This window comes from Lithobates pipiens, unplaced genomic scaffold (assembly GCF_037356315.1).
Source record: "Lithobates pipiens isolate NorthernLeopardFrog02 unplaced genomic scaffold, aLitPip1_a1.2 Scaffold_8, whole genome shotgun sequence".
Classification (NCBI taxonomy): Eukaryota; Metazoa; Chordata; class Amphibia; order Anura; family Ranidae; genus Lithobates; species Lithobates pipiens.
Window position 1 is genome coordinate 242,637,700 of NW_027507903.1, and position 10,861 is coordinate 242,648,560.

Consider the following 10,861-nt stretch of genomic DNA (forward strand, 5'->3'; position numbering starts at 1 on the left):
ATTTAAAGAAAATAGTGCACATACCATTCAGCATTATAAAATTATTTAGCCATTGCCTTCATATCAGCTTTAAAAAAAAAAAAAAATATATATATATATATATATATATATATATATATATATATATATATATATATATATATATATATATATATATATATATATATATATATATATATATATATATATATATATATACACACACATATACACACACACACACATACACATATACATATACACATTTTAAGCCTTGTCTACATGTAGTGTAAGAACCTACAGTACAGCCCTTTTCAACCTTATTAACATGGGGAACCCTTAGACCCCTTTCACACCACACCGCCCATAGCGTGGGCGGTAAAACGCTGCTATTTTTAGCGGCGTCTTATCGTCGGATTTGCGGCGCATTTCGGATTTGCGGTGCTTTTACCCCCCCCCACTAGCGGCTGAGAGAGGGTTAAACCCGCCGGCAATAGCAGCGTTTTGCCGGCGGTACTACAGCGCTGCCCCATTGATTTCAATGGGGAGGGGCGGTAAACACACCGCTCCAAAGAAGCTGCTGGCAGGACTTTTCCCTGACGTCCTGCCAGCGCACCGCTGTAGTGTCAAAGCCCTCGGGCTTTCAAACTACAAACAATGGTGCAGCTTTTTTTAGGGCAGATTGCAGGTGCTATTTCTAACGCTATAGCGCCTGCAAAACGCCCTGGTGTGAAAGGAGTCTTACAAAAATATTGCTATATCTACAGCTCACTAGAGGGAACGGCAAGTTGAAATCGAAGAATAAAAAGCATAAGGAACGTGGCGTATTTTTGACACCTAAATAGCCCATAGATGACTTGATTGTCTTTCCTTACACCACAGGTGCCTTCTCAGCTGGCAGAGCACATCGATTACTGCTACTGGCAGTAATCGAATGTAAAAAATAAAATAAAAATCCTTCCCTGCTGAGCCGGCAAAATTTCACTATGCAAGTATGGCCAGCCTTATGCCTGGTATACGCTACAAGTCCCCCATCCCTTCAACCCAGTGGGATGAAGGGAAAACAAACACACAGTTCCAGTCAAGGCTGCTGTACTAACCATCTAAAGTTAGTACAGTGATCTCCCCTGCTGAGCTGTTGTGTTCTGACAGGACGATGCCACCCCCACCAGAACACCCCGATCAGTGCTCTCTGCCATTGGCTAAAAGCACCAATTGGGAGGCGGTTGGCTATTGGTTTTCCAGAATGCTTGACCAGTTTCTGTCAGATAGACTGACATACACACGGGCCCAAACATCATCCAGCTTTTATGGAATTGGCCAATGTCTCCCGACATTCGTTTCATGTGTATGGGGATTTACTCTGTATGAAAATGGTTTTAATTCTCATTTGAGTGCCCCCCTTACACTGATCATCAGTGAAATGCGCTTTTAAAAAAATAAATAGGCGGTCATTGGGACAAGGGCCCATCGGCACTAAGTGACGTCAGACTTTCACAACCTGTAACACTTATCCGTCTTGTAAAGTTCAACACCTCGCTATTTGCAATGACTACCATAGATCTCAACAATCCAAAAAGATGAAATTATCCCAAACAGAAAAAGCAAAACCCCTGCAGGACAATAGAATATAGAGCTAGCATGCACATTATGAAAAACTTGAATGAAGCCCCCGAAGCGGTGCCCGGTTACTGCTGATGGGGCTGACATTTCTTCTGGGTTCACGGGATCCGTCGCTGCGAGTGGCCAGAGCCATGATAAGGTCATGCCTGCGCAGCTGATGTCAGCAGCTGCATGCAGGGTGAAGACCTCCTAAACCGTGCAGGAAATCACCAAGCGGACAATACAAACTTTAACATGTGGCAAAAAGGAGACGATTTTCAGGAAGCATAACAATCGGGCTCAATTCACAAAGTTATCTAACAAATTTTATCAATTCACTGGATTAGAAAGTTTCTTGGGCCATACCTACAAAGAGAAAGATATGGCCACATGTACACTAGGCGTTTAGCCTGTATGTAGCCACACCAATAGTGTTCCTGCCAGGCACAGCTGCAGCGAATAGCCCTGTTGTCTGCAGTCTGTCCAAATCTATAGCAGGCCGAACGATATATGCAAGTGGTGATCACATTTAAGACCCTATGCATTCGGGGACAAATGTCCGGAAGGCAAGTATTCTGCATTCTGGCCATTTGTGCTTGTACATACAGGACACTAAAGATGAGTAACACTCAATACATTGTCTAGCCGGAGCAGCTTTCTACCTGTATTACATTTTGACAGCCTGCAGACAACAGGGCTCGACGCTGCAGCTTCGTCTCCTGTGGCCTAACGCACACTAAAGATTTATTGTGCGTGGGGCCTACAGAACTTTCGATGCGAGTCCCATTTTTTTTGGTCAGATGCAATCACTGTTCAGGTATTTGAACACAACAGCTGGCAGGGGTGATTCTCTTGGAATCTAGCGATTTCTCTCATTCAGCTTGTGGGGCTGAAGGAGAGAAATCAAAACTTGTATGGCTAGCCTAAGCATTTGTGTTCAATAGCCTTAGATTTATGAGTAGCATTAATACCCCTTTAACACTGCCAGCAGGCCACGTTAGCGGTAAAGTGCTGCTAGTTTTAGTGGCACTTTCCAGCAGCTAGCAGGGTGCTTTTAACCCCTGCTACTGGCCGAAGAAAGAGTTAAAAAAAAAAAAAAGGGGGGCCCGAAAACCGCTGCTGAAGCGCTTTGCATGCACTTTGACAGCAGTGCCCATTCATTTCAATGGGCAAGGGCTTGAAAGATGCAGCTTGCAGGACTTTTTCTAACATCCTGCAAGCGCACCGCCCCAGTGTGAAAGCACTTTCACACTGGGGCTGTAGGGGAGGTGTCTTCAGGTGCTTTACATGCGCTATTTTTACCCCTGCAAAATGCTTCAGTGTAAAAGGGGTCTAAAGTTGAACCCCAGCTTTTGACAGAACTTTACATACTTAATTTGGACCAACTTGGCCCAAACTCATTATGTTCTCACTAACGTGTGAGGCAGCTGGATATGCGGTATAAACTGTATGTAGCTTAATGTTCCAGGTTGGAGCAGACTTCCGGTCTCATACCTGGAACACAGAGTCTACATAATAAGCGCTTAGCCATCCAGAGAAAGCAGTGTATTCTAGCAACGAATACAAAGCTTCCCCCGATTGGCTGAGTCAGAAGTTGGGACATCAGTGACCAGTCCACCTCGCTGACTTAATCAGGGGAAGCTTTGTGTTCATTGCTAGAATAAATCGCATTCTCTGAATGGCTGAGCGTCGCTGTGATAGACACAACTGTGTTCTGGGTATGAAACAAAGTCTCGGCTTGAAGCCAGAACACAGTGCGTTATGCTGTATGTACAGTTGTGCTCACAAGTTTACATACCCTGGCAGAATTTGTGGTTTCTTGGCCATTTTTCAGAGAAAATCAATAACAAACATTTTTTACTCATGGTTCGGTTGGCTGAAGCCATTATCAATTGTGTTTACCCTTTAAAACCATAAAGACAACAGAAATTACACAAAATGACCCCAATAAAAAAAAAACGTACACACCCTGGCGATTATGGCCTGATAACATGTACACAAGTGGACACAAAGGGGTTTGAATGGCTATTAAAAAAGGTAACCACCCTCACCTGTGATCTGTTTGCTAGTAATTAGTGTGTATATAAAAAAAAAAAAAAAAAAAAAAAAATTATAAGGTTAATGCCTTTCTGGACTCTTGACAGACCCTTGCATCTTTCATCCAGTGCTGCACTGACATTTCTGGTTTCTAAATCATGGGGAAAGCAAAATAAATTGTCAAAAAAGATCTGCAGGAAAAGGTAGTTGAATTGTATAAAAAAAAAAAAAAAACAGGAAACGGATATAAAAAGATATCCAAGGAATTGAGAATGCCAATCAGCAGTGTTCAAACTCTAATCAAGAAGTGGAAAATGAGGGGGTTCTGTTGAAACCAAACCACGGTCAGGTAGACCAACTAAAATTGCAGCCACAACTGCCATGAAAAAATTGTTCAGGATGCAAAGAAAAACCCACAAATAACTTCATGTGAAATACAGGACTCTGAAAACATGTGATGTGGCCGTTTCAAGATGCACAAGAAGGAGGCACTTGAAGAAAGATGGGCTGCATGGTCGAGTCGCCAGAAGAAAGCCATTACTAGGCAAATGCCACAAAGTATCCCGCTTACAATACACCAAACAGCACAGAGACAAGCCTCAAATCTTCCAGCACAAAAGTCATTTGGAGTGACGAGACCAAAATGTAGCGTTTATGGTTGTGGCCAAAAAGCTCAATTTGGAGAGGAGTCAACAATGCCTATGATGAAAAGTACATCATTCCTACTGTGAAACACGAAGGTGGATTGCTGATGTTTTTGGGATGTGTGAGCTACAAAAGGCACATGAAATTTGGTCAAAATTGATGGCAAGATGAATGCAGTATGTTAGCAAAAAATACTGGAGAAACATTTGCATTCATCAGCCAGGGAAGCTGCACATGGGATGTACTTGGACATTCCAACATGACAATAATCCAAAACACAAGGCCAAGTCGACCTGCTACAGCAGAATAAAGTGAAGATTCTGGAGTGGCCATCTCTGTCTCTGGACCTCAATATTATCGAGCCACCCTGGGGAGATCTCAAACGTGATTGTGACTTTGGACCCATAGGTAGTGGAAATATCTACTAAATGAGCACAGTTTAGGAGATATTTACTGCGCAGAGGATGTCACCGGCGCATGTGCTGCAACATCCTCTGATGCTGCAAGTGTCGTGACTGACATCACATGACTCCGGCCAGTCACAGAGCCAGAGTCCATGGCCCCGGAAGGAAGAGCAGGGAGCAGCAGCAGGGACAGCGTGGCCTTTGTTTGCAGGCAAGTGGCACATAATGGGCTAGTATGCATCCCAGCCCATTATGCTTTTATTTTGCAGGGGAACAAAGAGAAAGCAAGGCACATCAGGGTTTACTTCCTCTTTAAATGATATAATCAAATATGACACAATGAAAGCAGGATCATTTATGAAACAATTCATGCAACACAAACTAGATGCAGATACAAGATAGTTTGGTCTGCTACGAAGTCCTATAGCAGAAGAATTAAAAAAAATAAAAATAAAAAAATAAAGGCATTCCAAGCCAACGTGATGTAGTGGTAGGCAAAATTCTCCCTTGTATCGAAATTAGGGGATGCATAGAGAAAACCAGCAGATGTCATGTATACAAGAGATGCAATGATAAATGATAATAGATTTAGAAAAGTAATTTGACAAAATGTATTCAAAGTATATGTATAACCAATCCCTAAAATGTCATGAGCTTAAAACAGAGCTCCACCAAAGAAGGAACGTTCCCCTTTAAGGACTCATCCACGCTCCTCTCAATTCTTCAACTTGAGGAGGGGGGGGGGGGGGGGAGAGCGGGTACCCAATTCTGACAGGTACCCACTCCGGCTGCTTAGGTGACCGAAGCTTCCACACAAAGGGCTGGAGGAGGGAAGACCTGGCACAGCATCACTGGGAGGAGGCTGCAAGAACCTGGAAAAGACAGCCAGCCCACAATAACACTAGAGGAGGAGATGTAGGCCACAGTACCTGATGAGTGGCAAATTATACCAAATCAGTGCTAGATTCACCAGGCAGAGAAGTATGTTCATTAAAGAAAAAAAGCCGAGAAAGACTGGGGAAAAAACAAAAAACACACACAGGAGAGTGAAGTGCTTCTTAACATGTAATTTCTCAAAAAAAAAAAAAAAATCCCAATGATATTGCATAGCAGTCCCTTACACACCCCCCCCCCCCCCCCCTTAACAATGTGCTAAAAGGGCACTTGTGCATAGATGCTTCAGAGATGGGCTGCGTGCATCCATAGACATACGCACAGTCAGCAAGCCATGCTCCCTTATTTACAGGAATTTGGTTGACAGCAGGGGAAGCCTATGGCTCCCACTGGCCTTAGAATCTCCTGTGAGACCTGGAAGTGGAGCAGCGGTGTAGCTGCCTGTACAGTGGTGAGAGGTGTCAGGTAAGCGTTTAGGGATGAGTAGAATAAGCAAGAGTAGTTATTTACCTTTAAGTGGTTGAAAACCTTAGATATGAAAAAAAAAAAAAAAACAGACAGCATATCCCTCTGTGTACTTGTCAATTAAGCCCCCGGTAACACTGACCACGACATTGAAATCATGCTAATTCACTTGAAGTAGCACAATTTCATGGTTGTGCTACTTGGAACACATCTGTGACTTCATGCACAAATGTCTATGTAAATTGGACCTGAACTTGTAAAAAGTAGTGCAAGAACTACTTTCAAAATCTGTGCGACTCCAATGGAAGACAATAGGGTGTGACTTGTCATGCAATTTAAAATGATCAAATTGCATGACAAGTCGCACCGGTGAAACCAGGGGCAAAGAGCACCAAAGCCCCTTTCACACTACCGATCCATTCAGATCCACCTGTCAGTTTTTCAGGCAGACCTGAACAGATGCTCCATAGAGCTCTATGGAGCGTCAGATGTCAGCGGTGACATGTCCGCTGACATCCGACCCGCTCAGAAAAAGTGTGGAGGAGGAAAAAGCTATTTTTCCATCCGTCATCAAATCACTGCGGTCCATCGCCACCTGATCACCCATAGGGGAGAGCGGTGCTGTGACAGGTCTGTCCCTGCGCAGTGTGCAGAGACCGACCTGTCATCTTCCTGCTCAGTGGAGATCACTCCGGCGATCCCCGCTGAGCAAGCGGATATCCATGGGGCGGATCAGCATTGATCCGCCCCGTGCGAAAGGACCCCAAGTGTCACTTTTGTCTACTACATCATTCCTCCGCAAATCGGCATGAATAACCTCTGGCAAGTTTTCTCACCAAGAGAGAAAAAAAAAAAGAAAAAGGAAAATGGGAGGGAGCTCCAGCTGATTGACAGCCTCAGCACTGTTCCTGTGTGAAGGGGGGGGGGGGGGGGGGGCGCCTTCCCCCCCAATCAGCTTTCGGAGCTCTGCAGAGTAACTTAGTGTCTCTTCCCCCTTTTTTTTTGAATGCTCATAACAGCTTTGTAAAGTTAGCACTAGTTTAAACAGAACAGATTTAGAAAAGACTGCAGATAAACAGGTACAACTTATGTGGGAGGATTTGTTTTATCTTTGTATCTCCTGAGACCACTCACTTCACTGAGTCTATGGAAATACTTACAACCACTTTAAAACAGAAAGGAGTTAAAGTGGTTGTAAAGCCTGAAAGCAGAGTTCCACCCAAAAGTGAAACTTCTGCTATTCTGCGCCCCCCCCCCAACAGGTTCCACGGCGAGGTACATCAGAAGTCCGGCCTCCTCCTTTCCCTGCTGCTGCCAGACCACTAAGGGAGCACTTCTCACATGCACAGTAGAGACCTGGCTATGAAGCCACAAGGCTTCACTGCTGGGCTCGCTTACCAGCAACTGAAATGTCAGCTGAGGTGCTGACATCACTGGACTCCAGACAGGTAAGTGTCCCAATATTAAAAGTCAGCAGCTACAGTATGTGTAGCTGCCAATTAAATTTTTGGAGGGGTGAGAAGAATACTGCTTTAAAAGTTTTTCACCTTAATGCATTCTATGTATTAAGGTTAAAAACCTTTTGTGCTGCACAGCTGTCCCCCAGACCCCCCTTTCCTTACCCGAGTCCATCCAATCCAGCGATGTGCATTAGCGCAGCGGTTCCTATCGCCGTCAATCAAATACGGTGATATGGGAGCAGGGAGGTGTGACCAAGTCTCGCTGTCAATGGACGCAGCAGCGGAACTCATAAGCGAGTACATATGGGTGCACCCAAGGAAGAGGAGCGGTCTGGAGAAGCGGCTGGGGATCTCATAAGAAGAGGATTGGGGTTGCTCTGTGCAAAATCATTGCACAGAGCAGGCATGTCTTAACATGTTTGTTATTTTTATTAAAAACAAAACAAAAAACAAAGCTTTTCAACCACTTTAAAAAAAAAAAAGGTAAAAAAAACATTTTGAATTTAAAACCACTGGAGTTGTATGTACGCAGAGGGGAGGTGGTTGCAAAGAATCTGCGGGAGATCAGCAAAAAAAAAAAAAAACGTATGATGAAAAAAGCGTTCCCAATAATTCTACTTTAGGGTGCACATAGACGATTTGTTTTTTTTTTTCACCCACTGGCTGATAAAAAAAAAACAAGAAAGAAAAAAAAAAAAAAACACACACACTCACAACACAATAAAATTAATTGGCTTCCTCCATCCATTCAAGGCTGGAGAAATCCTCCGTACTGAGACATTGCATTCTGACAGCGGAACTCCTTCGCAATCAGAATACAGTGGTCAGCGCCTGCAACTGCCAATCAGGAAACATTTTCCAACATTCCCATTCAACAAAAGTTGATCTATCGACTTATGTTAAAACAGGCCTGGCCACAGATAGATATTTGGTCAGTCTCTGCTGAGCCAGCCAAACTTTGATCCACCTATGGCCAGCTTGGGTTCAGACCAGTCCAACATTCCCATTCAACAAAAATTGATCTAACGATCAACTTCTGTCAAACAGGACTGGGCCATAGATAGATAGAAATTTTGCCAGTCTCTGCTGAACCGTCTGAACCTTGATCCATCTTTAGGTCCCATCAAATCAACACCCAATCAGCAAACTATCATCAGTTAAGTTACATTAACAAAAGCAACCTGATGATACACATGTCCTAAAATCAGCGTAATAGTGGTCAGGCCATGTTGCGGTCGCTCTCAGAGATTCGTGTGATCAGACAATAACATAAGAAATCACAGAAGATCCCTGACACTACACAGCATTGTCTATCCATACAGCCCCTGTGATCATCATATAAAGGGGATGCTACCTGGAGTAGCACCATCAGATCAGCACTGACAGTCCTGCAGGCCATTGCCACCCATCCTGCAGAGCAGTGTGCTTCCACAGATGGCCTACACAATGCTTTTTGCCAATAGCAATGCCAGCAGAATCTGCCTGGGCAGTGAGGTGGTGACAGCTGAGCCTCCTCCCAGGAAAGGCCGGTGTCTTGGTCGTGGCCTGTCACTCCAAGGCCTTCACCGAGCCTGCGCCCTGGCCTGACGGCTCCCCCCCGGCTCCTCACACCTCAGGCCAGCATCTTCCCTACACCTCCCCGCCGCTCTCCTCTCCTCCTCCATCCCCTTCTCCATTGCCCGGCTAGAAGCAGACAAAAGCGGTATCGGCGGCCGCCCGGGCCCTCCTCTCTTCCCCCCGGCCACCCAGCCTCCGTTCTCGTCGCCGCAGGCCTTGCCCTGCAGAGGAGAGAGTCAGGGCGACCGGGGACGGGGATTTCGGGGGACCGGTCACCCCAATAAAAACACTCACCGCATGAATTTTCTTGTCTCGCAGAAGCAAGATGGCTGTGTTTCCAACCCGGAGGATGCTGGGTGGGTGACCTTTCCCCTTTGACCCTCCGCCGTGACCCCCCCTGCTTTCCTTCTCCTCCCTCCCTGACAACGGCAACTGGTAACCAGGAAGCGGCTGGGGGGCCTAGAGGCCTGCTTGTCCGGGTACGGCGCTCTCCGGTGTTCCCCTGTGTGTGTGAGCGCGCCGGGGGGGAAGAGGAGGAGGAAGAGGGGGGAGGAAGCTGCTGCGGCTGTTTTGGCGGCTTCATTCACATCCCAGGCCGGAGGGAGGAAGCTCAGTGTCCCTGATGTCCTGTCCCTGCCTGTGCCCCATACACACCTTCTCATTCCGGGACCTTCACCCTGGACTGCCACTGCTTCACAAATAACACATCTCCATACCTTGGCAAAACTTACACTAAGTGCCAGGCAGGCTCTGCTTCCATTTCCATCCCCAGCTTCCTGAGTAATCTGCAATGCAGGAAGCAGCATGTGCAAGTTCAAATGGCTTCCCCCATAGGCTATCAACAACTTCCATACTCAATGCTAAGTGGATCTTCAGCTGCTTCAGTGAATTTCCAGAAGGTTTCTCCTCTTGTTAATACCCCTTTCACGCTGAGGTGGTTTTCAGGCATTTTAGCACTAGAAATAGCATTTAAATAACGCCTGAAATCAGCCTCCCATTCATTTCAGTGTGTCTTTTCACACTGGGGTGGTGCACTTGCAGGATATTAGGAAAAGTCCTGCAAACCATGTCTTTGGTGTATTTAGCACTCCTCAAACACCCTGCCCATTGAAATGAATAGGAAGCACCACAACACAGGCACTTTAGACCCCCTCTTTGGGGTTAAAAGCTCTGCAAAACAACATCTTTGGGGCAGTTTGGGAGCGTTGTATTTAGCACCCCCAAAACACTCTACCCATTGAAATGAATGGGAAGCACCACAACACGGGGACTTTAGACCCCTTCTTTGGGGTAAAAAGTGCAGCAAAAACAAGCAAAACATCTTTGGGGTGGTTTGGGAGCACTGTATTTAACAAACCCAAAACACCCCACCCATTGAAATGAATGGGCAGCACTTGGGAAGCACCACAACACAGGCACTTTAGACCCCTTCTTTGGGGTTAAAAGCACCACAAAAACAAGCAGCACTTTAGTGCTAACAGCCAGGCTCGGCAGTGTAAAAGTAGTTCTTACACAGATGTTTTTTTTTTGTTTGTTTTTTTGTGGGGGGGGGGTTCATTTGTAAAATACCTTTCTGGCACCCGGCCCCATGCTTGTGGCTTTCTCGTCTAGGCAAGCACTACGTCTCCCCCTTTCCAAAGCCGTCTGAGATCTCAAAGTCTAGGGATGAGCACAGGTTTGGTTCAGCCCAAACCCTGCAGGTCGCTGACTCTCCCACCAAATTTGGCATCCAATCAGCTGCAGCCATATTAGATCAATGATGTTGCAAGCATCCCCCACCCCTTTTGTTATGTGGGGGTGGGGAATTCCCTGGCCATG

At 45.7% G+C, this 10,861-nt stretch overlaps 1 protein-coding gene across 6 annotated transcripts in view; it reads right to left on the reverse strand.

Annotated features, from left to right (window-relative positions):
• The window catches only part of CNOT2 (CCR4-NOT transcription complex subunit 2), a 124,278-nt gene extending 114,418 nt beyond the window's left edge, over positions 1 to 9,860 (reverse strand). For 2 of the 6 annotated variants that reach the window (XM_077468861.1, XM_077468859.1), the window contains exon 1: positions 9,338 to 9,568. Coding sequence is in view for 2 of the 6 variants with exons in the window: in XM_077468858.1 (XP_077324984.1) it covers positions 9,775 to 9,849 (75 nt within the window). In the remaining 4 variants the exon portion in view is untranslated. Of the gene's footprint in view, positions 1 to 9,337; positions 9,569 to 9,697 lie in introns of those variants that run through there. The other 4 variants (XM_077468858.1, XM_077468860.1, XM_077468862.1 and 1 more) reach the window with 4 other exon arrangements.
• Between the last annotated feature and the right edge of the window lie 1,001 nt (positions 9,861 to 10,861).